The sequence below is a fragment of the Puntigrus tetrazona genome, chromosome 21 (assembly GCF_018831695.1).
Source record: "Puntigrus tetrazona isolate hp1 chromosome 21, ASM1883169v1, whole genome shotgun sequence".
Taxonomy (NCBI): Eukaryota; Metazoa; Chordata; class Actinopteri; order Cypriniformes; family Cyprinidae; genus Puntigrus; species Puntigrus tetrazona.
Genome location: NC_056719.1, coordinates 9,542,589 through 9,570,405, shown reverse-complemented (window position 1 = coordinate 9,570,405; position 27,817 = coordinate 9,542,589). Strand labels below are relative to the sequence as shown.

At 38.4% G+C, this 27,817-nt stretch overlaps 1 protein-coding gene across 1 annotated transcript; it reads right to left on the bottom strand.

Annotated features, from left to right (window-relative positions):
- Window positions 1-405: 405 nt before the first annotated feature.
- On the bottom strand, window positions 406-26,463 carry LOC122325998 (unconventional myosin-XVIIIa-like). The gene is given in 20 exon segments (XM_043220671.1): window positions 406-541; window positions 1,967-3,285; window positions 3,288-3,448; window positions 4,322-4,444; window positions 8,402-8,446; window positions 9,102-9,241; window positions 10,542-10,727; window positions 11,661-11,798; window positions 12,862-12,945; window positions 14,136-14,252; window positions 16,491-16,604; window positions 16,685-16,831; window positions 17,752-17,856; window positions 19,065-19,124; window positions 19,126-19,176; window positions 19,643-19,843; window positions 19,977-20,100; window positions 23,234-23,388; window positions 24,164-24,291; window positions 26,406-26,463. Coding segments are annotated over 19 exon segments (3,444 nt in total). The 3' UTR covers window positions 406-541; window positions 1,967-1,978.
- Between the last annotated feature and the right edge of the window lie 1,354 nt (window positions 26,464-27,817).

The following is a 27,817-nucleotide window of genomic DNA, read 5'->3' as shown; positions in this document are numbered from 1 at the left end:
ACCATGCAAGAGGCTGTAGCGAGTCGCCTCGAGCAACATCCATTACTGAATCCTGACCGGAGTAAGAATGCAAGCATGGTGTTTGGTAAAGTCACTGCTTATTTAGAAAGGAAGAGGAAGAACGTCAGAAGTAAAAGCACACAAAGTGGAAAGAGTCAACAGTGCTGTGATTCGTGATGCTGTACAAACCCTTTAAAGCTCTAAACACAAAGCACATGTGAAATCATAATACTAATAACAAGTTGAAAGAAATGAGGGGTATATCTTTGCCAGAGCGCGTCCCATCATGCTCCTCTCTCGCCGAAATCTTAAATCCGAGTTCAAGGAAGACGCTGATATTAAGTCCTCCTGTTTGTGAACGTGAGTGCATGTGAATGTGTGCGCTGGCTACGCGGTGGTCTCGCCATCGCTGTCGTTCAGGTAGCTGCTGCGTTTGTAGCGGGAGCGGTAGGTGCTTCGGCCCGCGCTCCCTTCCTCTTTTTCTTCTTCCTCTTCCTCGTCAGATCTGTCAAGGCAGAAGCGTCTGCGACTGGAGGGTGGGCTGGAGGGGGAGATAGAAAAGCTTTGATTAGGATCAGCATGTGGAAAGATAGACCAAAGAGGATCATTTCTAACGGAAATGTTGGGTTATCAAAATTCTGAATGTGGGATAATAATATTTAACAGGTCTTGTCCAGTTTCATCTCTGATGACGCATTAGAGGTGCAGTCACAAAAAAAATCGCATGCAAATCACACCGTGTGCACTAGTGCTCTAAACTTCACCTTGTTGGATAATTGTTAGTAAAGTTATACAAATATAGTCCTTGTGACGCGTCAGATGTTCAACTAACTAATGAACTAATGCAACTACCATGTTCAAGTCCCAAAAAGGTAGTAATGACATAATTAAAATAATCCATGTGACATCAGTCTGTCAAACGCAAAAAGTTTCTTCTTAAAACTATGGTTGAAATGAGAGGAAATTTTGGTATTTTTGATCAAATCTGACAGCTGTCTATGCAGGGTCAGAAAGCTGTCGGATTTCATCAAAATATAAAAATTTTCATTCTGAAAATGAATGATAGTCTTGAATGAAAAGATTGAGCAATTAATGTCAGAAATTACATTTATAGGTGAGCTATTCCTTTTAAATAGCCAGTATTATAACTAATAGCTAATATCGACTGATAACTGATATAATAGCAATATATTGCTAGTATGATCTAGATGCCATTGCAGTCACGTCCTCTCAGTTAGTGAACCACATAGTGAAGCCAATATAGTGTTGAATACAAATAAAATAATGTATTATTAAAAATCCCCTGATATAAAAATCTGTGGTCCATTTTAAACAACTTGTAATATTCTTGATGTCTACTCATAATCTTATCACTGAATTAACATATAAATGAACTGTGTCCTCTAATTATACAAAAGCGAACAGACCGATGTAGAGAAAGCCTGAATACCTCACCCTCTTCCAAAAGTCAACGATAACTTTTCGTGTCACTGAGTCTTATCTTCCTTTTGTCATAATAATACAAACTTCAGGTTAATTGCTGGCAAGCAATCCTAATCGATTTTCTGTTTAATTATGCCCAAGACCAAAGAAAGAATTTCAAACTGACTTTAGTTACACTGTTATTTTGAGATACTACATCACAAAGACATTCAGTGAATGATATAGTGCAGTGGTTCTCAACCAGGAGGCTTCAGAAAAATTCTAGAGAGTCCCAGTAAGTCTCAAATGATATAAATGTAGTTATTCAGAGCTACGTAAGAGCTTAGATTAGAAGGCCTTGAGTCTAAAAGGTTGAGAACTACTGAAATGTGTGAGTAACAAAGTGAATCAACACAGTGCAAGAAAAACTGAAAGTAGAGAGCAAAGTTATGATAAAGCATAATGAATGAGATGGTACTGAGGTACTTGAGTATTAGTTTAACACCATGCTTGTTGCGTTCCTTCACTCCACACCAGGTATCACCTACTGCAATCTTTAGTCACTGTCAGGCCTGTACAGGTACTTCATCATAAGATTGTCTACTTTCTTCTTTCTCTTCTTCTCCTCTTTCTTAGTCATTGGGGAGCTCCTTCAGAGGGTCTTCGGCTCCAGCTCTCCCTCAGAGCCTGAGGCCTGCCTGCCAGGGGCTTTCTTGATACTGCTGGAGCTTCTGTAAGAAATAGTGGACGCTCCTGAACTGGAGTCTGACTCTGTGCTAGACTCAGAATCTGAGGATGAGGAGGAAGACGAAGACTCTTTCTTGGACTTCTTCTTGGACTTCTTGCTCTTCTTCTTGGAGCTCTTTTTCTTGTGGCCATCATCAGAGCTGTCTGATTCTGAGCTGTGGCTTCTCCTCTTCTTCTTCTTGCTCTTGCCCTTCTTGCTGCGGCTGCTGCGGGTGCTGAGGCTGCTGCTGGAGCATGAAGTCCACAGCTGAAGCAGAGCGACGCATAAGCTGGAAGAGCGGCCACTGTCCCTGCCGATCCTGGAGCTGGTGACACTCTTTCGGTCATCCTCTTCCTCCTCCTCCTCCCCCCCTGGCCTATTTTTCTCCACTTCAGATTCTTCCAAGCTGGTGCGTTTGAACTTGATGGGTTTGAAGCTTAACACTTCATTGATGGCGGCCTCCAGGTCAGGGTCCAGGTAGTTGCGGTGACTGACTGGCTTGACGTCCGAGACATCAGGCGGACTGGAGTCAGTGGTCCGGGCTTGCGGAGGCATGGAGAAGCTTCGGCCGGAGGTTGAGTGGGGGCTGTAAGCGCTGGAGCGAGCCTCACTGAATGCTATGCTTCGGGCATCGTCATCCACGTCAAATTCACTGAGGCGACAGCTGCGAGACAGCGACATACGGGAATCGGCACGGCTCACACTTCCAGGGCTACGTCGACTCAAGCTAGGGCTTACAGGTGAACCATATTCACTCTGGCGATCGTCAAGACGAGGCATGCTCCGACGCCGGCTTACTGAACTCATGCGACTCACGCTGGAAATAGCATCGTCATCTAGGTCCATCGCAGTCGGCAGGTGGAAACCCGGCAGGGCTACAGAGGACACAACAGACTCCTTATCGAACTCAGACCAGCGGCTCTCCATGCCCTTCCTTGCCCGACTAGCTGCTTCCGAATAGGCCTGAGAGATGACAGATCCACGATCCTCAAGATCATCTCCCGCCTTCCTCCAGGAGTTGACAGAGTAGGAGTCATCCTCAGCTTCCTGCTTGGCTTTGTTCTTGCGGAAGGAAGACAGGTCCTGGGAATCAGATTGTTCTTTGAGGGTGTTGAGGCGAACTCTCTCATCCCCTTACCTCCTATGGAGTCCTTCATGTTGGAGCGTTTCCTGTAGCTGAGGGAACTCATGACAGACACAGGCCTGATGGGTTCTAACTCTTTACCTTTGCCACTGTCTTTCCATTCTTTACCCTCTTCCCACTCTTTTCCCTCCTTTCCGTCAACATTTACAGCAAATCTAGATGAAGGAGGGGCAGACGGGGTGTGCACAGAATAGAAAGACAAACAGATGGAGGGAGGAGAGGATAGAAATGGAAATATGAGAATGAGAAAAAACATGAATAAAAACTTAAAAGATGAGTGACACCCAAAGAGAGAAGTAACAGTACAGGTTTATCCAAGCTGACAGGGTAGAATATAGATGAAAGTTTGATGTGACAGCAGGGAATACGAGGCACTTAAGGAAGACTCTTAAGCTTCTGTGATTCAAAATCAATAGTTAATCCATAAGCTCAGCTGTCTACATATAAATGTGGACATAAAGATCCTTTTAGGTGGACATCTTTGAGGTAACTGCATAAAAACAGATACTGACTAAGACTATGATTCCCTTTAAGGGATGATTTATGCTAGAAAACGTCAATAAAATAAATTACAGACTGTAATCTGTTGCCAACTTCCCATAAGACTGCACCTTAAAGATTTGACTGAATTTATCAAAATGATTGAAATTATGCCCCAAAAGTTGTCAAGGTTTTAAAAAGGTGCAAAAACTTCAAGGGCCATACTTAAATCTTCTGGTTAAAAAAAAAAAAATCGAAAGTGTCTGCCGGTGGGAAGACCTATTCATCTTCAGCAGAAAGGCACAGGTAGGCTTGCCAACTGGCCAATGGGCATATCCATTAATCTGCCTGTGAAGCCGTTCCCTTTTCTACAAGCCTCTCTTATCAAACTGCTGACAATGGGGAGAATAAGGTAGACAAAACCAACAGAAAAATCCCTTAGCGTTAGCTAATTAGCTTTTCCAAACACCTTTTTTTTTGCTTGCTGCATTGGCTTTGGGATAAACCATTCTGTGGGGTAACAGGGGGAATGAGGTTGTAGAACTGACCTTGAGCTCTTCAGACTACCATCATCTGACAGGTTCTTGGCAGAGCCCTTGTTTTTGGACAGCCATGACTTCACCCCATCAACGCGGTCCTCCACCTCAGAGTCGGTATCAGAGGCGCCCTCGCTGTGCAGAAGGAAGAGAGGGAATGTCAACAAAATGAACAAGCAGAATTGGTACATACTGTTAGTAGGAAGAATACAGGGAATTATGGTGAAGGCACAACAGATACATGCGCCCCGAACTCTAGAAACCTGGAAAAGGCCTATGTGTTAGTAAGTCAGACTCATAGTCCAACAACAGTATCCTGCAGCTAGCTGGCTTTGTTTAATGTGTGAAGCATCCAAAAGGGTGAGGTCAGTACAACTCCAAGCCAAACCAGAAGAAAGGAGAGCACTGAAAAGAGAAAAACCATTCAGACTGTAGCTTACCAGACAATAGCTCTGTTCCAAAATCTAGCTGGCTGCCTGCGGAGGCAGCATTTTAAGAGATCATTACCATGCTCCTGATTTTAGGTGTAGCTATGCAGGCTAACGAGCCACTGAAACAGCTAAATGAAAATACTGTGATGTATAGTTGAATAAAAACTGAATTAAGAATTATAGGTAGTAGAAAGCTTGTGAAAAATCTTCCTTTAAAAAAAAAAAAAAAAAAAAAAAAAAAAAAGAAGGCCTTCAGGCTAATTTAGCCTTGGACTACCATGTTAAAGAACGGTATGAAGGAATGAGCCATTACGGGACTGCAATTAACTTGACTTACTAGGCTAGCCATACCATGCATCTCTAGATACGATTAGGTTTTGTGGGGAAGTGTTGCTGCTGTCAATATGAGCGAGTAAACACAGGCCGAATGTCCCTGGGAGCAGATGCATTAGCACCTCACACGGAAAGCGGCGCTGTGAATCCCAGTCCTGTTTGCTCATTTCTCTGGACCAGATAAAACCATTGGATTTATGTTTGGCTGGATTTGCAAGTCAATGCTTCCCTGCCTCTTTAGATTAGTCTTATCCTTCACTTATCGCACAGCACACCGCACTGAATAACTATGAATCGCCCTTCAAGGACCTAGAGCGCTAAAACGTCTCCATATATGCACAGACAGGAGACCTTTAAAGAAGATTTCACTCGAACTGAGCCTTTTCTCACAATTTTGTTTCAATTTAAATTTTAATAATCATTGTTATTGTCCTCCAGCACCGTAGGAGTCAAATATCTCCCAATGAAATTATACTACATACAGTAGCTCATTATCCCAGGCCCAGAGAGAAGGTTAACTCTGAAGCAGCAGCTGCTTTTCTCTGACATTAGGGTTCCGGTCTGCTTAGCTCTCCGTTTGTGGTATTATGCATATGAGAATATTATATATGCATGGACCCACAAGATAGCGCAGATGTCGCTAAACACTAACTGTACGCTCACAGTCAGGGTGCTAGAGAGGGTCTAAATTATAAGATCTGATACACTCAAGTGAATACACTCAGGACAAAAGAATTTGTTGTCAAATGAATAGCGCTCCGTCGATACAGGAAGGCAACTTACGAGTGCCAGAGTGTGTATTTCTTCAAGAGCCCTTTTGGCTCTTGCGTAAGCCCTAGTGCCCTGGAGGTAAACCGAGGTGAGAACGTTGTGTGAATAAGCCTTGAGCTCTGCTAGCCGGCCCATCGCTAAACAGTGGGACAGCAGGGTCTTTGTAATGAAGCGCTAATGCAAAATGTCACACACAATTTATGTCCTTGACCATATACCATTAGTTAAGCTGCACCTAAGCCCAGGGGAACAAACAAACAACACAGTGAGAGAGGAGAGACATTAATTGTCTGTGACAACATGCCTCCATTGGTTGTACATCTCTGTTACAGGCTATTACATTTATCATTAGCACCTACAGAACTCTCTCAACCCCTCTATTTTCTGTCTCTCTACTCTGTTTTCTCTCTCTATTCCCGCTCGCTCTTCAGCCCTGACCCTTAAAAGGGGAGAATTTGGACTTTTATATTGTGCAACAGTTTCCAGGCTTTGCCTCTGAATATTTTTTTAATTGTACATTGTAAAAGAAATAACTGAAGGATAAAGAAATAGTTTCTAAAACATTTCTATAGTTATTATTTACCCTCATGTAACTTCAAACATTTTTCAACTGGGGCCGTTAAGCTGCAAAATGATCTAAAAAAAAAAGAACAATAAAAATGTCATAATAGTTAAAAAATACAACTTGGGAACAATATTCTAAGTCTTTTGAAATTATGATAGATAGACAGCATGAACTATTACTATTTTGTTATACATTTACAATGCTTTTGTGTGCTTTCCAAACATACTTACATGAATAATTAGCATGCAAAATTAACAATACTTATTTGCCTAATTGCAAGAAATTTGATTAATCACTTGATTCAATTACATCGACTGAAATGTGTACTTAAATATTTATTAACCATGGGAATAATATTTGCCTTTCTGCCAAATGCCTCTTTACATGCATGTTTGAACTTTATCTAAACCACGATTATCTTTAACTAATACTAACTATGAAACTATGAAAAGCATTTTTGTTAATTGAAATATAGCTCAAATAAAATATTATATGAAAAGGTTAAACTAAACAGAATTTTAATATTTAAAATGTGACTGAAATAACGTCAAGTTGAAAAATAAAAACCCTAAGTAACAAAAAGACAAAAGCACATAACAGAATGTAGGCTAGTTAGTCACTGAGACAATGACTTTTCCCATCACTGATTAACCTGAAAATCTTCATAAATATTTCAAGTCATTCATGATATATTGTAAACAAAATTTGTAAATCATGTCACGGAGTAGAACATATGCTCATGAAAGGGGCAGAGGAACAAGGCTCCTAATTATATCTCATTTCAAAATATCCGTTCTACTCATTTGTCATGTGTTATGCCCTGTCTATTCTCTCATATGCTCTGGGAAAATTTGAATAATCAGCTCTCTACTAATTTTCTCCACTAAGGTTTGCATTTAGCTAACAAACCTCTTGAAGCCAGTCTAATTTACAACAATGCAACAAGAACTCCCCAATTAAATGATCAGGCCAGAAAGGTCAACATCCCTGCATGAACTCAAACAAACATTTCTGCAATGGCACATCCATCTAAACCTGATCAGTAATGCACAGACTGGCCATTAGCTTTTAATACTTTCTCACATGATGTAATAAGTGGTGCTTAGAGCTTAAGGGTTTTTAAAACTGGAAAACGCTGTAAGTGGCATACAGTGAGGACCAAGGACTGTTGACAGGGGAATGAAATGGCTCGACGCCAAGGGCTGGTACTTTGTTGTAGGCCGTTGCCAGATGAGTTGGGGGGCTTTTTGTAGGACATTTGAGGGTTATTCATTATTTAGTCCTCATGGTTGAAAGATTGATGAGGAACACGCCTTCCTTTCCTGCCTTAAGAGGCTGCTAAGTCCCAAGAACAGAAGTGTGAATTATTCAAAGGAGTGAGAGAGAGAGAAAGAGAGGTAAAAGAAGGCCAAGAAGGAGGGAGGGCAGAGCAACCCCTCACAGATGTTTGTACAAGGCCCTCCAGCATCCAATAAGTCTGCATGTGGACCCTTCTGGCTCTCGAGTTAGACAGCCAGGGGATAGACCACGGTATGGACCCTGCAGAGATGTAACTACACAATGGCCTGTACTCAAAATGGCTCTTACCCATCACTGAATCAAGTCCCAATGTTGAAGCACCAGGTATCCAAAGTTCAAAATTATAAAGCAGGGGTTGAGGGTAAAGGAACTGCATCTGGGGAGAGTAACTGAGTAGGGAGCATGCTTGGCTTAGAAAAAGCATGCAGTCTGTAGTACGCATACATTATGTATGAGGCATCGTGCATAATAAGGAGAAAACCATGTTTGTGATGTTAGTTGTCATGCCCGGAAGTGTGATGCAGTATCAACATGGTGCTTCTAGTATTTTCGAAATCGAGATTTACAATACAGAATATTCCCTATTCTGCATTTCAGTTTTCGAAAATGACTGCATGCATACTGCATCATCTTCCTGTGAGGGCAAAGGAGAATTCAAATATGTTAAAGTGAGTTCAAACGTTAACTCCTCACATTTTGTTCTTTCGTTTCTGATACTTAGTCACCATGTCTTGTAAACTGGAGGTGGGAGGGAAATGAAACACAAACAAAAGAAAAACAAGAAGCAGAAATAAGTGAGTTTCAAATGGGAAAAATATAGAACAATGGATGTAAGAAAAAGGAAAAGAAAAATAAGTCACAGTCTTAAAAACAGCTTGTGATTGATATTTCATCATGTCTGGTGTAAAGGTTTCTAGTGCTACATATTTCTCAAGATGTTTACCCAGAATTCTGACCTTTGCTGACTTCTGTAGCCATTGTGAAGTATGAGTGTGGTGCTATTTCCTGTTATTTGGGTGACTGGAATTCTTCTACGCACGTAAACGAGCAAATAAACTCAGCTCTGTGCAGTAAGGTGCAGGTCACTGAGAGAAGCAGAGCGGCGCGGAATGAGGCTGAATGGAGATGACTTCCTCTGACTGATGAGGCCAAGTACATAAAAAAGGAGCTCCAAATTATGTGCGGCAGTTTTCGAGGCATAAATATTTAAGAGAGTGTGAATAAGAGATGACTGAGACTGGCTCGTTGATTGCCGTCTCCAAAAGCTCAGTGAACAGTGCATTCATCCAGATAGTGTCTTCTCTCTTTTTCTATCTCTTTTTTTACTCGCTTATACACATGAAGCTCTCCTGAGGTATGCATTAAATAAAGTCCTCAAAGCAGCAAGTGTTACCTGTTGATGAGATCCTCATTGTCATCGCTCTCCATCTCATCCTCAATAGCAGCCTGGAGGTCTCCGATCCTCTTAAAGGCCAGCTTGAGATCTGCCTGGAGACTCTGATTGGCCGCTTCCAAACTCTCAATATCCATTTCCTGAAGAGACAGGGTTACATTTCAGTATAAGTAAAAGGCACTCGTTTCTGCCTATTTTTGCATTTAGACTGTGCTATGGTCATCTAACATTGATTTAAAAGGTATTATTGAAACATCGTATTAATTTAGGATTACTGTCAAAGATAATCTTTTATGAATCTTAAAGTGAAGATTAATTTTTCCTCGCAGTACGTCAGTGTTACTAGGGTTTAAGAATTAAAATGACTAATGCTAATGCAAAAATAAATTATAGCTAAAGAGAAATATTAAAAACAAACTAATAAAAAAATACTAAATTAAAAGAAAAATATAAAAATAAAGTTTCTAAATATTAATACTATACTACATAAGTATACAAAATAATAGCTGTACAATAACATGATGTGATGCCTAAAACAATTTAATCAAACGTTTTTAGACAAAATGTACAAGAAAATTTAATTGTATGGATTATTGGCCAATATAATTAGTAGCTACACTGTATTAGCCAGAATTTTAATATTAGTGCACCCATTTATTTATTAAATTATTTATTTTGTAACTGACACTAAATATTTATTCTACATAACACGCATAACAAATCTATCAAAATGTAATAATTTGTGTATTTGTTGTACTATTTTCTGAATATCTGAATTGACAAAGTCAAATTCTGTATTCATCGGCCATAGTGGCTGTGGGCAAAATAGCATGAGGTCCATGAGGTCAGGCACTATTGTCGATGGACTCACTGTTCCCATTCATCCCAAAGCGGTTCAGGTCTGAACTTTATGAAGGCCAATCAATTTCATTCTCACTACCGCAAATAAATAATTTCTTTATGGACCTCACATCATGCATGGAATAGAAAAGAGCCCTGTTGCCAAAATTTGTTGCCAACCATTTTTTAGAATGTCACCGTATGCTATAATATTATGATACATCTGAAATTAAAAGGTTTAATCAAACCTGTTATATAGAGGGTCCATATAGGGTGCATGTACCTTTTCTGTTTTGTCACGTTTAAAGGTATAGTTCACTCAAAATTTCAAATTGCAATCATTTATTGCCCTTATGTAATTCAAACATGAAAGATAAAAAAACTACATTCTGAGAAAATGGTTTTTTTTTTCCCCATGTAATTTCTAACATTCCTCAAAATATTTACTTTTATGTTCTGCAGAAGAAAGAAGCTAAACTGCTTTGGAATGACATGAAGTTGAGTAAACAATCACAGAACTTTGTTTTTTGGGTGCACTTTTCCTTCAAGACACTTCAGAATGAGAACGTCAGTGAAGCAGAACAGAAACAGGCTTCTCACCAGCTCGTGTTTCTTGCGGCTGGCTTCCGCTTCCTTCTTGGCCAGCTCGGCCATCTCCTCTTTGACGTCTCGGATCTGCCTCAGGAGACGTTTGTTCTGCTCTTTCTCCCGATTCTCGCTGGCACTGCGCTGGTCTCGTTCCTCAGTCAACTTCTCGAGATTCTCTTTCAGCCTCGCTACAAGACTCTGCAGAAGACGCAATCATTTATTTAACACGTATACGGAGAAATAACATGCACCATCGCTTAAGTGTTTCTGGATCCACTGTGGTTGTTTACAGAATCCTGCAAGTCTAGCACTGAAATATGCAAGATTGTCAAGCTATCCATATGGTGTGAAACTCCAAATAACTTCCACAGCAACTTTTCTGTGATTTTTCACACCAAAGGTGGGCTGCGCTGGCATCCAAACTGAGAAATATCTACAGATTAGGAAAACAGACATTCTTTACAGCTTTGGATGGGCACGGTTTAAACAAGCTGCCTCTAGAGATAACATTGCCCAAGCCTGAACTGAGCTATACGTCCAACAAATCAGTAATAATAGCGTTTTTTAAAATCGCTTCTGTTGACAGATTTTGCTGTGGCGCAGTAGACGTTGTAATTTGTGCAGAGTGCCAATTGTAATTCTGCAGGTGAGCAGGAGCACCAAACAGATGAACGATGAAGAGTACCGGCTGTTGGAAAATGTCACTTAAGGAACAAAAAAAAAAAAACCCCATCAAATCAAACAAAACAAAACGCTGAAATAATGTGCATTAGAGGAAACACATTAATTACACTAGTTGTGTACAATGCAAAAACCGATGACCTCCGGCAACATGAAATATCACACATAAAACGAAACGTACATTTCATCTTTAAAAATGGGACAGTGTTAATTTGAAAAATACAGAGGGGGTCGGAAATAATTCACATTCAATTCACAGTGACATTTTTTTTGGTGGAGAATTATTAAACACTTTTAGAACAAGAGTTAAAGGTCTATACCGTGGGCCAACGGGGAAGGCCTGGTGGGTGTGTAGATTAATTTCAGTCTTATCTGACAATTCAATGCCTGCGCACTGACCTTTTGACACTTCCAGCAACCCACATAAAAACATGCATCCTGCCAACTCACCTCCAAGCGTTTGACCTGTGTCTTCTCAAACTCCAGCTTGGTCTCCAGCTCACGGATCTTGGCCTCCTGCCGGCTGACCAGAGACTTGTCCACCATGGACTGCTCTTGGAACTCTAGCTGACTCTGCAGGGCTGTGAGCTGCCAAACACACACTTACGGAGTGAGAATTCACACAAACACACTGAGAAAGGACATGGAAATACTGAATATAACTATCACCTGCTGAGCAATGGCTCAAAGAGACAAAGCCCTCACCACCACGGGGTGTGTTTAACAAGGCCTACCTGCTTTATCAGCCTTTAAAACGGCTCCACTGCTCTACATTGAGTGATGGGTCCAACCCAGTTCAGACCAGAATTGAGGTTATGATATTTGCTCAATTACACAGGTCTCAAATCTATTATTCAAACCCCATCACTGTGCCATGTCTGCATATTGCCACAGTCGTTTTAAAGAGTGAAAATATTCTGTGCTAAGAATAATAATTTATCTGAGTACACAGTTGGCCAGAGTCGTTGAGCAAATTACTCAACTTTGAGTTTTGTGAGGGGAGAAACAAACTGTTCCCTACAGTATGAGACATTAAAGTCTGATCCTGAGAGTGCAGAGTCAAGAGGGGAAGAACGATTCTATATGTAAAGAGCTAAAAACTGAGCTTATCGCTAAAAAGTCAAATACTGAGGGGCGGAGTCCATTCATATAATTAAAGATTCAAATTCTGAGACGGTTGAATCTAATTCCATCATTAAAGAGTCAACGGTTGAGATGATTGGAGCCTGAGCCTATCTTCAAAGAGTCAAACACTGAGGGGGAGGAGTCTGAACATATAATTAAAGATTACATTTTCTGAGGAAGTGGAGTCTGATCCTATCATTAAAGAGTCAATAGGAGTGTTTGACTTGAATCTATGCTTGCAGCGACTGATTGGTGGATGACATCAAAGTACCGCAAGAGCGATTATAAAGAGCATATGAAACAATCAGCTGTCAAACGCTCTCAAGGTACGTTGATGTCATACACCAATCGGTCGCAGCAGCTCTGCTATAAGGCAAACAAACCTAATGTTGAACGGGGAAGAGTGTAATCCTATCATTAAAATAGTCAAATGACAAAGCTGAACTATGCTTAAGTCCAGCTAGGATGTACTCTGAGAATGCAGTGTTGAATATGCATTTCTCTATGGATGCCAAAGTGAATTCACCTTCTCCTGGACGTCCTGTTTCTCCTTCATGGCCTCCTCCAGCTGGGCCTGCAGGTCACTGATCTGGGCCAGGTTCTGTGAGGACTGCACAAGAATACACCACAGAGAGGTCAAAATCTTCTGCACATCACAGGACAAACTGAACCCTTCATATTTATCCATTTAAAGTGATCTGAAAGTCGTTTGTCATGTTATATAAATTATATATTTAAGGGCGCACGTCTTCTGTATGTATGAAATATTCAAATGACTGAAATAAAAGATAGTGATAGCGATGAATTGTTTATAAAGCTAGACTGCGTTTGCTTCCTTATACTGATGCATACTGGCTGGTATTCTATAACCGGCACGCAAAGAACATGCCAAAGAAGTGGGAAATATGCTACACATGATCATATGTTATTTTGGTGATATATCTTACAGCACACTGCAAACTATTTAGCTACTGACAGACAAGCAATCTTATGGTCTGTTAATGACATCTTAAAGAAAAATGGCAGCAATAAATGGCATGTTAACAGAAGCGTGAGTGAAATGAAGCAGAGAGAGTTAACTACGAGACTGTCTGAACGTTTCAAGTATGATTGCGACTGTGTTTCAAAACCTGCGCAGTGTTCCCATAAATGAACCATAGAGCTGGTGAAGTAAGCCCAGGGGAATAAGGCTGTTCCAATGGAGAGGATCTGTTTACTTAGGGTCTGTGGAGACACATCAGTCATCTCTACATCGCTGCCATAGCAGCATGCTGTGTTTAAAACACTTTTAATGACAATCAACCCACGCTCTTAAATACACGACAATCGCTGCAGTGATACCTTCACATTGGCACGAGCGACCAATCAAATACAGAAATACAAAGTGGTTCATCTGCACATGCTAAACAATGCTGTCGATTTCATTTGCATGTTGCTGAGAAACGGCGATGAATCATACTGGAAAATGTCAAATATGCTGAAAAAATGTAGCACGCAATATGCACAGTGTCAAAAAATATATAATTGAAAACACAATTGTGAATAAAAATGCTTTTTAGGCCCGTTTCACACTGCACTTCACATAGCACTCTCCTCACTGTGAATGGCCTAACCTGTGAAATATGGCTTTGTGAAACATTTGCAGTGTGAAACATGCCTCTCTCTCTCAATATTTAATTTGATGTATGCTTTTTTTAAGTAACATTTTATTCGTAGTGAATTTTTATGATAACAAAAAAAACTATTGTACATACACGTACATGTACATCTACTCTGTGTGCGATGATGAAAGAGAGTTACCTGGGCAACAGCGGCTTTGTGTTTCTTCATGAGTTCGTTCATGTCCTCCTGATCCTCCTCCATGCGGGACTGCAGGTCGTTCTTCTCCCTCTGCAATCGACTCAGCTGCTCCTCAAGCTACAAGGAAATCAAACAAAAGCACAAGACAAACACAAATATGACTTCAAACTGAAACAACAAATGTCTGAGAGATGGAAAACAAATCAACCTGATTGAAATGCTTGATGTTTTGGCAGGTCCTAAGCTTATGCGTCAGGAACAAACTGCGTTCCAGAATGTGTTTTTAGCTATTTCTATTAATACAAACAGCAGCATATAGGCCACAGACTCAACACAGTCGGACTCAAACCTCTGCATGTCAGGAACATACGCATCTAACCACTCTGACTTCAGCAACTGAAAGCCCAGCTTCTTTAATTCCTTAAAGAGATAATTTTCCTGTCTCCCCGTCACCAAACAGTAGCTGCTTGCATTGTACAAATCCCTGAGAACACAGAACCGTCTCCCAATTAGAGATGAACACTTCACTGCCTGCTCTGTCAAACAGTATCAGAGGTCTAATTCCATTCAATAATAATTACCTCAACAATACAGGCAGCTAATCTCTGAGGAGTAACTTTCAAATGTATTCGAAAAAAATGTAGACGTCAAAAATTACTTATGAATTAGTGAGCATAAAAGTAGGAAAGCATATTTTGTAAAAACATCCTCATGAAAGCAATTGCTTTCATACTTTCAATCTCTTTAAAAAAATCAGACAAATTAATTAAAATGAAAGGGATGATATTCTGCACTTTTTAAAAAATAATTTGACTTTCCTTGATATGCACCGAAAATATCTGATCAAAAACAGACTCCTACTGTTTCTTTAAAAGACCTAAAAAGTAAATGACTTCAGTAATCTTTTGAAATGTGAAAATTGCATTATCTGTATGTGCACAAGCATTAAAAAAAAAAAAAAATCATAATTTTATTCAGGATGCTCAAGTTAAATTGATATAATAAATAATATTACTATTTCACAGTATTACCATAAACTATTCTTAGTATTACATGTAAATTTTACATGTTTAAAATTCAAACATTTCGAAAATAAAGTTAAAATACTACAAAACTAAAGTTAAAATATTACGACAATAAAGTCAAAATGATCTGAGAATAAAGTCTACATGTTTCAAGAATTTAATTTGTAGAAATTAAAGTTCTAATATTTTGAGAGTAGCCTATATACTTTATTCTCGTAGTATTTCGACTTTATTCTCATAAACTTGACTTTAATCTCATCATTTTAGATTATTTCTTTTTTTTTATATGGCACTAAAACGCTGTTGTATAAAACAGTATAAAACAGAAAAAAGTTTTTGTGAGCATAAAAAAAAAATCACACAAAACAGATATCTGAATAGTAATGTAAATATTTATGGCAATACTATAGTGTGCTTGTGGTTATAGCATCAATATCACGATAATCTCACATTTTTTAGGTTTTCATAAATTATATACATGTACTGGCTTTGCAGGATTATACTTACACAGTAAAGCTAGATTTCTCTTTTAACACAAGATACTGCTAAAAGATATTCCTTATTGTCTGTACTGTTCCATTTCACACCTTTAAACTCCGTCTGGCAGGTGTATTGTATCAAACCTATGTGCCACCTTCAAATCCTCTAGTGGAAATCCATGAGCCCCCCAAGGGAGGGGTGACAGACAGACCTGCAGCTAATCACACAGCCATCATGACCAGACCATTTATCATGGCCTTGCTAATCAATATGACAATATTTAGAAGAGAGACAGGTTCAGCAATACCCACAAAAACGCTCTGCACCAAAAACAATGCTTCAGCCTGGCTGTGGCTTTATAGAAAATTAAAATGTTCACTGCACCCTTCTGTCAGAGTGTCTCTTGCTCCAGAGAGCTGAGCAAATATGACAGGCGGCGACGAGTACAAAAAAAATAAATAAAAAAATAGAAAACAATATGGAGACGGCGTCAGGGGAACAGCATCTGCAGAATTTGGCTGTATCCGTCTCTCCTGATATCACTTCATAATACGCTACAGCGAAGACACAATTACACCATTTTCTCCACGCTGAAATAATACTGAACCAATGACGGAATTATTAAAGTGTAATACATTTCACGCCGATACATCCTGTTCAAATTAGAGCTGACATTGGGAACGTGCCATTATGGGCGGAAATCATTTCCCTGCTGTAAATAATTGAAATGACATCCTGGCTGCCACCTATGGTGGATGAAGACAGGTGGTGTCCTTTGTCTCTGTGCGAGAAACGACTCAAATTTAAAAGAAGCACAACGCGACTTTTGCTCTTTTTCTATTGCTCTTACCGCCTGCTTGGATTTAGATATGTCATCCATTTGGACATGGAGGTCCTCAATCTCCACTTCCATTGACTTTCGTGCTTTGACGGCAGCAGCACATGTGAATTCCGACTCCTCGAGCTGGGAAGAGCACAAACAGATAAATAAACTATGTTATATGATGTGTTAACTACAGAAGCCAGGGGAGCCGACGAACAGACCTGGTTCTTGAGCTGAGCAATCTCTCTCTTGCTGGGAGCATTGTTCTTCAAGTGATCCAGCATGATCTGGGCATCAGCCAGCAAGGCCTTTGTACGCTTCAGGTCTTTCCTCAGACGCTTTTCTGTCTCCACATCTCTGTGGCTCACCTGAAAACACCAAGGACATTTTACATACAAGTTATATATAAATATACCGTTTAAACGCACGCCAGTTTCTTTAAACAAAATGCAGAAAACGGATTTTAGACTGCACTGTACATAACCGTCACAAATTATTATTTGTTAATAAAGGATATGTTATTTTTATGTTTTTGCAGTTGAATGTAACAACTACCCCAGTAGATAAACAACAAAACAGCATTATTTACCTGATTTTCCCTACTAGTGATTTACAGAAAGATGTTTGGTTTTACATGTTTATACCGTTATACCCTTTATAAGTCTTTATAAGTTTGAAAGAATTTAAAAGTCTCTTATGCTCAAAAGGGTGGCATTTATTTGATCAGAAAAACAGTAATTTGCTGAAAATTATTACAATTTTAAAATGTAATTTTGATCAATTTAATGTGCCCTTTTTAAATAAAAGTATTATTATGACATGAAAAATCACTCTTGCACTATACAATACTGTACATATTTATCAAGACTCAAGGCTTAATTAACAAATTTTAAATATTGATACAGTACTATACAGTATTTGGTTTTTATTTGACTCCAATTTTAGCACTCTCTCTTCTAATTCTATTCTTTAAAAAAAAAAAAAACCTTTTCATAACACAACACTTTTATTCTTTTCGTAGTCCATTTGTTTTCTTTTTATTTATTATGCAATTAAAACTAGCTTGTTAAATTTTTTTCTAGTCTATCCGTTTTCTTTTTATTCATTACCTAATTTTAAAAAACCTTTTCATTAAGCTAACTGAAACTTGTTTTAGGAATTCCATATCATTACTCTTTTGTTGATTTTGATTGCTCCCATTGTTCTCATTTGGACAAAACCATCTGCTAAATGACTAACTGTAAATGTAGCGCAGTATGTGTAGTATATAGAGAGTCGGGTGCTGTACCTGGTCTTGAGCGCTCATCAGCTTGGTTTCCAGGTCCCTTCTCTCCCGCAAGACCTTCTGCTTCTCTTCATACTCCTCCTCCAGCTGCACCTCCATTTGCTTGAGCTGCTCACACACACAAGCATATTAACAGAACATCATGGAGGGCTTTGTGAAGTAGGTTTGCCCTGAAGAGTCAATCTAATTATATACCACCTTTCCAGACATATAAACACATTCCTTAAATGTGTCTTTAGATGCCTCTGAGCACCTTCAAGTGTCAATCAAGGGACTCGGTTGTGAGAAAGAAGGGTAATTATGGGATGCACTGTACTGGCAGCTTGATTGTTTAAGTGGAGAGGAGGGAAAGGTGAGCTATACGTGATGAAAATAAAATAGCAGCCCCTATGAATTATACATCAAAACAAAACTCAATGAGTTCAGCTTATCTGCACCTCCGCGGCAAAGACACTCCACAAATGTGAAAGCCGCTATCTGCAACAAGAGCTGAGCTGAACAACCCTGAATGGAAATTTTATTCAACACATGGCCGAATACGTCTTGTTTATTTATGTTGTACAGGAGTTGAAACGAGCTCTGCATAAGAACTGAACATCAGCAATTAAAATGTTATAAACTGAACTCACCTGAACTGAAACCAGTTGCAGAGTATTCTGGGCATGTTTAAGTAGTGACTTGTATATGTGTATGGGAGCTTATGTATGTATCTTATGTATCTTCTACATCTTTATATTACTTATTAAACAACATTATGTGATAAATATATTATACAAATATCATAAGTATACATGTAAATAATATATAAATAATAAATATTCATATTTATATATACAAATATTGTTATTTCTATTTACATATACAAAATATTTACAAATTATGTACACAAATGTGGGCGTGATTAATCCATTTGACAGCATTAATATAATAATAATAGTAATGACAAAAACAATAAATGTTCCATTAATATAGTAATGCATTATTAACAGTGCAGTAAAATATTTAACTTTATACTAATATTTACTGTAAAATAATATTAATATCTAATACACATTACCTGACATTAATAATAGTATAATAAAATAAATAATACTAATATAACTACTACTAGTATTATTATTATCATCATTATTATTATTATTATTATTATTATTATTATTATTGATTTACAAACAGCTCCACAAATTTTGCATAACATGAACACGGAAATGTAATGATAAATGATATATATTAATATTTTTATTCAAATATACAATGAAGCTAACATTCCAGAGGTTTATAATGATTATTAGCAGTTATTGTTTACTGTATCATACCTTCTTGCTGCAGGACTGTCTGATCTCCTCCACCTCATCGCCTTTGCTCTCAATCTCTTTCCGAATGCGTCTGTCTGAGTCTCTCCATCTCCATCTCCAGACGGAGCTTGGCCTGCAGGTCACAACATCAACAGCTCAGTGAATACAAATCCACACCTTCCGCATGCATTGGAATCCAGCAGAACAGACTCTATATGCATACAGATGCATATGCAAAATATCCCTGTCGCACAGGCCAATAAAATGCTTTGTAATTATTATTATAATGTATGCAGACTGTGAATATTGACAGTTTCTTCATACCGACACATCAGCTGAATTTACATGAATTAGCATATTACGCATGACAGGTGAAAATTGTGTGCATGGAGAATGTGCATCGTTTCAAGAAATAATACATTAAACATCAGGCAGCTACATAGAACGTATAGCCTTATTCTCGTGACATGATGTCATGAGTGGACTGTGGTGTGCGTGCACGTGTTTACTTCTTAGATAAAGTTTGAAAACAAAAAAGTTAGCGAAAATTAATAAAGTTCTCCCCAAGATTAAAAAAATGCAATAGTAAGTTTGATTACCTGCTCCAGCATCTGAATGGTTCCAGCCTGTTCATCAAGCTCTTCTTCTTGATCTTTGACCTTTGCCTCAAGGTCACGAAGCTGCTTTTTAACCTTGGCCAATGACGCCTCGTCCTTTGTCTCCTGCGAGTTTAGATCTTGAAGCTCTGCCTCCATTTGCTCGAGCTTCAGATTGACAGCACATATCTCCAGATCCTTATCCTGAGAGAGCAGAGAAAACTCATTTAGAACAACACAGTCTGCCCTCAGCACACACAGACACGAGTACGTCACAGCCAGGAAAATCTGTGAGTGCGAGACAACAAAGAAGGATGATATAAGAGAGGTTGCTGACCTCCAGTTGTTGTCGGAGGCTGAACACTTCCCCGGTCAGCATGTCTTTCTCTCTGCTCAGTTTCTCCCGCTGACTCTTCTCTCTCTGCACCTCCTCTTGAGCCTGAGTCTGCTCTGAGTCAAACCTGCAGACATTGCAAACACACAAAAACACAAAATTTTAAAAAAAGAGGAAACAATGGCACAAAGATGCTTTCAAGATGCTTTAATCTCTGTTCTGATGTGGTGAAACAAGCTGCCATAATTGCATCTGATTTGTTGAGATCAAATGATTCACAAATAAATTTTAAAAGCATTAAACTAGAACCATGATAGGCTTTCATATAATACCAAATATGAAAAAATGTATCGCCTAATTCTACAACACAGTAGTAAGCCTACAGATGAGACTTTCAGGTTATGGAAATAACAAAAGAATTACAATGTGCAGTAAAAGATAAACGTGTGTGTTTAAAAAGATAATATCTTAAAATAATATTGGAAGACCAATTTGCAATATCAAGCAGCAAAATTAGCAATTGTGTGCAGCTAATAAGACTCGTAAAATGTAAAAATGGCCATGCCAATTTCTACAGGAAGAATAAGGTGTATAAACAATTGACACTTCACTTAAGACCTGTACTGTATTCAAGTCCATCAACATTAATCTACTGGATTGTTTATCGGACATAATGGTAACTTCGCTGTTACGATTGGTCAGATCGTCTATCAATCAAACTCCTGGTGAAAGACCCATTAGAATAAAATCACAGGAAAATGTACTCATTTATTTTTTCTGAGGGACAAAATGAAGATATTTTGAGTCATTTTAGTAAGCAAAGGTTTGGATTTCCACTGAACTTCATTGTACAGACAAAACACACCAAGACATTACTTAACAAAAACATTTTTGAGCTAATGTCAATGGATCACTTTTTTTTTTTTTTTTTGGCGAACAAAGCAAATATTGTTTAACAAAGTAATAAAAATCCACAACCCACTTTAAAATGAAATTTAATACAAAAGTTAAATTATCTGTTTCCGCCATTAATAAAAATGTATTTCATACAAGTTGCTGCCATTAAATTGTACATCTGCCTCCCTGCTCTTTAGAGTTCTGTATTTGTCATTGAAAAACCCATATTAGTCGAGCACTAGTCGAAATATAAACAATACAACAACTAAAGCGAATTTCTAATTCTTGAATCACTAATCTCTCTAATCACTATAAATCAAATCACAAGTTTAATGTGCCTGAAATACACAAAAGATAATACAAAACAACAATATAAAAAATAGCATACCTGCTTTTCTTTAAATAGCCAAGCATAGCAGGGTGTTGAGAAACTAAAACTCATCTAAGCTTTACAGTATTGTGTGTGACGTGTGTGTCAGGAGGGGTATTAGGAAAAAGCGTTCTGATTGGGTTAACTTGTAAGTGGGCAACAATGAGCGAGGGGGCTGTGATGCTTTAGAGGAAAATCAGCTCGTTCTTTTCCTCTTTTCCTAGTTCTCTCTTGTTCTCCACCCCCTTCTCTCTAAGGCCCTGTTATGATCCCGTAAATGAGTCTTATGCAACTCTTTGTGTTAATCCAAGCCCCACAGAGAGATGAAGGACCGCTCTCCTTGCCCTCCCCCCATCTCTCCTACTGGCTAAATCCGCCGTCACCCTGAGCCCCGGGCCGATCATTTCATTTAGAGTGGACTTTCACACATCCCCTCCGCAGTGACAGGCACAGCCTCCGCCTGTTTACTCATGAGTCTAAAGAGGCTTAGCTGCAGCACCTTCACACACCGCCAGCACTCTGCTTATGGCCTTCTGCTCTAAGTAATGACAGACTTGCAGATTTAATTTTGAGATGCTTGTTACCGAGGCACTGGTGGACTACTCTTAAGGCTTGTACACACAAGGATGGAAACTGTAACGTTTTTATAATCATTCTAATTCTATAAGGAGTAGAGATTTCCACACCACAACTATAAAAATAAATGGCAAGAAACAATCTCGCTGGAATTTTTTTCGGAACATTTTTCCAGCCAACAAATGATGAATACATTAAAAGCCAATGAGAATTCACAGAGTTTTTGTGCATTTAAAGCAGCTGACAACATGCAGTGCATGCTTATAATATACTTCATACATTCATTTTCTTCAATCCTATGGGTTTTAACTCATTAAAATTAACTCATTCAACCACACAATGTAGACTGAGCTGTTCATGTATAAAATAATTTCTTTAAGGTTATAAGTTATATGGTTGACAAATATTGTATATACAGTCAAGCCAGAAATCAAGCATTAGGAAAATCGTAATTACCCTCAAGGGATCAGCTGTTTTAATAAACTCAACAGGAGAAAAACAGAAGCTCTCTGCTGTTGGTTTGTGGACAATCACGGCTAAGACAAAGGAGCTCACTGAGGACCTGCGGCTGCTCACAGGTCAGGAAAGGGCTAAAGACCATATCTAAATGTTTTGAAGTTTCAGTGGCTACAGTGCAAAGAATTATTAACAAACTAAATTTAGTTGTTTGGCCACAATGATATCGCCTTCATTTAGCGTATAAAAGGAGATGCCTTCAACCCTAAGAACACCATCCCCACTGTCAAACATGGGAAACTAATGTTTTGAGGGGTGTTTTTCAACGGGTGGACCAGGAACCCTAATCACAGTAAACGGCATCATGAAAAAGGAGCAATACATCAAAATTCTCAACAACAACAACATCAGGCAGTCTGCAGAGAAACTTGGCCTTGGGCTCCACTGAACATTTCAGCAATAATTTTTTCCAGAATGATGCTTCTTGTACATTGTCTTATCATTTGGGTAAAAGTAACTTTAAGTCAGAATTTGCCAGGGTAACTGAATAATTTTGGGCTTGACTTGTGTGTTTGTGTGTAAATGTATATGTATATATTTTTTTAAATATTATTTATTACAGAGATAACGGCAAGAAACATTTGTTTTGTCTAACAAATATAACACGACCTGTGTAGTCTGGTTCACATACAGAGAAAAAAAAAAAAAAAGATACCAGTTTGAATCAGTTTTCTGTATAATTTATATTCTTAGCAGATAGAGAGTTTCTTTCACTATGTCAGGCTTTGCAAGCAAATGGTCATCATAACCTAAATTTATAAATGCAGTCATTAAGAACAGGATTTTGTGCCAATAGGGTTTCATTTTGGGTGGGAACATACAAGCATCAAAATAGCTTGCTGCATCATGAATTCATCATTTCTTCACTCTTGTTAGTGAATCTTTATCTAGTCTGACTCACTTGCGCTGTTTTTTCTCCAGGTCATGGTTGCGGCTCTGCTGCCCCTCCAGGTGCAGTTTGGTGTCCTGCAGCTCGGCTGTCAGTCTCTGGCATTTCTTCTTCAGCTGCTGCGCCACGCGCTGCACCTCTTCATTGTCTGCCTGCAGGTCTGTCAGCTAAACACACGGTTTCTCAGTGAGTCTGTACAGGTGGATCTGTCCATCCAATGTGTGTCTTGTCTAGATGTATGACTTTCAGCTAATACATTCAAGCTTGAGACAGTACATGCTGTTGTGTTGGACCACACTGACAATACGAGTCAAATCTGAGTCTTTATGACATGTTGGTTATTTTGATAGAGTAAAGTCAAAACGGATGCTGGGAAGGGATATTAATTTCATAATGATACAAAACAAACCTGTGACCCTGGACCACAAAAAACAAAACAAAACTGAGATGTAAACTTTTCCATTTATGAAGGGTTTGTTAGGATAGGACAATATTTGGCTGAGAACTCCATTTATTTGAGCATCTAAATCTAAAGGTGCAAAAAAAAAAAAAAAGCCTTTAAAGTTACTCAAATTAAATCCTTAGCAATGCCTATTAGTAATGAAAAAATTAAATTTTGATATATTTACGGTAGAAAATTTGCAAAATAACTTAAACATGACTTTTACTTAATATCCTAATGATTTTATTTATATATATATATATATATATATATATATATATATATATATATATATATATATATATATATATATATATATATATATATATATAAAATGACATGTTTATGAAATTGACCCAATAAAATACAATATCTATTGCTACTTTGACCTAAATTTTGTGGTCAGGATTACATATGAAGCCTGCATTGTGTACCAGACCAGAGCTGTCAGCATCTGAGTGTGTAAAAATGTTCTTTGCGTGCCTAAGAGGCGTCTTTACCTTTCTCTCCAGCTGCCTCTTGTTTTGCTGCTCAACCTCTGGTTTTATCATCAAACTCCTGCTGGAGTCTCTTCTTGTAAACTCGATTTCTCTGATGGCTCTCTCATACTTGAGCCTCCATTCTCCACCTAAAAACACAGTCAGTGATGATTATGGCCTCACAATTCATTGAGAGATGGCCTTGTGCGATTACTCCAATGCAAAAGGCTCTTTTTTTAATTAAATAAATATGTCGGTGCTTCAAAGCAAAGTGGCAGCACCCTTTTGTCTGCTGCGCATAGTCCAAGTACTCCATCTCAGCAGGTTCAGTGCACTTGTAGTTTGTGGTGCAATTTGAGATGTCAGATGTCTGTCATAAAACAGTTAAATCATATTATTTGGAATCATAATTGCAATATGATTTTCAAGATGGGCCAGATTGTCGATCATTCCTAAAGAGAGCCAAGGTTTAAACTATGGACCTCTGCCAGGAAATTTCCTGCTCAATCTTTTTGATCATGTCTCACACAAAATGAAATGCGACAGATATGCCAACAAACTGGGGAAAAAAAGTCAAATATACACAATTTAATAAATCAAAGCAGAAAATAAAATGCTCTGAAACTTAGATATGAGGGTGGCTTGCGGAATGGAGCCAATCCACATTACCACCAGAGAACGTAATAGCTGGAAAGGGAATAAATCAAATGTTGGTGGATTAGCATTAAGCCTTAGAGATCAGCTGTGTGACACTGAGATGAGAACAAAGCCGTCACCGGTCTGACACATGCATTAAAATGAGCTCAGTTCATGCAGAGTTGATTCTAAGAACAGCACTACTGAGTATGATCGGCGGTCAGGCTTTCATAAGCAACAATATAAGAAATAGGAAGGACTGAGGAAGAAGCAGTAAGAGTAAGTGTGTTTATGTTGAGAGGAGAAAAACAGAAGCCACTTTCCAGGAATAAGGTGTAAAATATGGATTAAATTAATTATTTCCCTTTACATCAAATTTGAATGAAAGGAAGTCCTTAACCTTCTTCAAAAATATTGATCATCAACCATGAGATTATCAGCATAAACCGACAATGAAGCTAGACAGTTATGTTTTATTTTTTTAAATAACATTTGCAAAAAATGCAGTTATATTATTATTAATATTATAATAAATTCTAATAGTATACTCCAATAAGAAATATCTGTGGTTGACGCAGGCTTTTTAGTGAACGATTAAGTTCTTGAAAATGTTCTCAAAATGTTCCTGTAAACTTTTAAAAGCAATCACTCCAGTCTTCAGTGTCGCTACGATATTCAGATTCTGCTGATATTATTCTAATATACTGATTTGCACTAGAAACATTTCTTACTATTATAAATGCAGAAAACTGTTGTTTTTTCAGGAAACTTAGTTTTTTTATTAATACAATATTAATATAAACAGAATGTAAAACAGTGGTTTTCTAACCCTGTTCTTGAAGTGCAAAACTGTCAGTAAATATATATATATATACACACACATACATACATACACACACACAGACATACATATATATATATACACACACACACACATATAATCTTGATTAATGCAGTTAACACTGCAATATTGTTAAAATGGAAAAAATCAAATACAATCAATTTAGTTGTCTTTATATCATGAGGCAAAAATGGGTCTAGTCTATAGTCGGCATTACAAAAAAAAAGAAAAAATCTGGTCAAGCCAGATTCAAAATGTGCAAAGTATTACTTTACAAACTGGAATATAAGCTTTCTGAGCAAAAAGTTGATGGTAAATCTATTGAATTGTTGATACGGGTGGGCCCAAAAATTGATCTGATGGGTTTAAAGTTTCTTTCCACGCTAGGTTAATTTTTATGTTAGATAGAGGATTTTTGTATCTAATAAAGTTCTCAAAAGCAAACACATGGATTTTTGTCTCACTTTAAAAAAAAAAAAAAACGACAAACCAAATTTTCCTCTTAGAAAGTTCCAGCTACCGCTATAAAGGAACTAAAAAAGTAAGAGAGACATGTAGAGAGCGTGAAAGTGCAAGAGCGAAAGCGCATGGTTTATGCTTTCAGTGCCCCTGGCACTCCATAAACAGCTTAATGAGAGCAGCAGCCCTGATGCTACAGATTATTTTCATTTGTCTGGAGGAAGCACGCTGAAACGTCAGCACACCTGGAAGCTCTCTCCTCACCACAGAGTCGCATGTTTTTACATTCATGGAAATCGCCCCAGATAACCTCTCACCCTGCCAAACCATTCAGGAAGGCTTCTGATAGTTTGCTCAAGAAGTAGCCACTGCGAGGAATCCTCATGGTTCCCGCTGATTCCAAACTCTTCCGTCCAGGAAGTGACATCACAAACTCACCAGGTGTCACTGCTGCCCATTTCCCCCTGCTGAGCTCTGATGCTCCGTATGAATGGTGGGCCCATCACCTCCATCTCCACATAGACTCCATCTGCTTTTCTTCATAAAGGCCAAACTTGGCCTGACAAGCAAACACACACACACGCACACACACACACACAGATGTCAGACGCAGAACACATCAGCTTTCTGTCTTGCAGGGAAATACTCAGCCTCATCTGCTCACACAGGCAACCTTGAGCCCAAGAGACACATAAAACACACACACACACACACACACACTCCAGGTATACAGAGACAAACACTGCAGTCTCTCGGCCACACACACACACTACATCTTTCATTGATATTTAATATGAGACGACACAATTTGTATACTGCTCACGTCACTGCATGGTCTGCATTGTCTGTGCATTGCAGAAAATATCTATTTCAGGCATGATAGTACTTCTCGAAAACCATCAAGTCACAACTCTCTCTGTTGAGATGAGTGTGTGCGGTACTGCAGATCCTTCATGTCTTTCAGCCTAAGCCTCCGAGGTCTCGACTCCAGCAGCTGCGAGCAGATCACCAGAGCATGCCACTGCCAGCCTGATGAGAGTTCTGTGATCTGGAAATACACACTTAATGAGGTGAACGGAAGTGCGCACCACTCAGATGAAGTCACACATGCTGCAAACTTTAGGAGTTGTGTATGAGTTCACTTACCACATATGTAACACTTTACATCTGGGTATCATAGCTCACATATTTCACACACAGATGAGAGATGGTGACGGCGTGAGGTCTAGGATCTACATTGTGTGTGAGATTTTGAAGTGTTGTGAAGTGTTACTTTGTATACTGATGCAATACTATATATGTGGCGTAAATAACCGGACATTAAATCTTGGCTGTGGATGCCCCAATGGACATGTAAAATGTGAGGATGCATTATGCTTTGCATCAAACTGACAAAACGCATAACAAAAACTAATGCACCTATCAAAAATATGCTTACATTATGCTTAGTTATGCTTTAATCTTATAGAACACATAGTTAAATTCATGCTTTATTTTTTTTTCTTGAATAATAAATCATGAAAGATATTATATGAAGTTAATATCAACTCTATGTTGCAAACTTACTAATTAATGTAATCCTAGTCATTTTGCTGTTGTCACAAATTTGTTATCTAGGAATCACAGGTAATTACTGGTAAAGGGGCTTACTAAAACATTGGTATTTGTTATGTGACAAACCTGAAACTTGAGATTACCTCCCTTCAAATCCAGTTCAGATTCAATTTAATTTAAAGTGA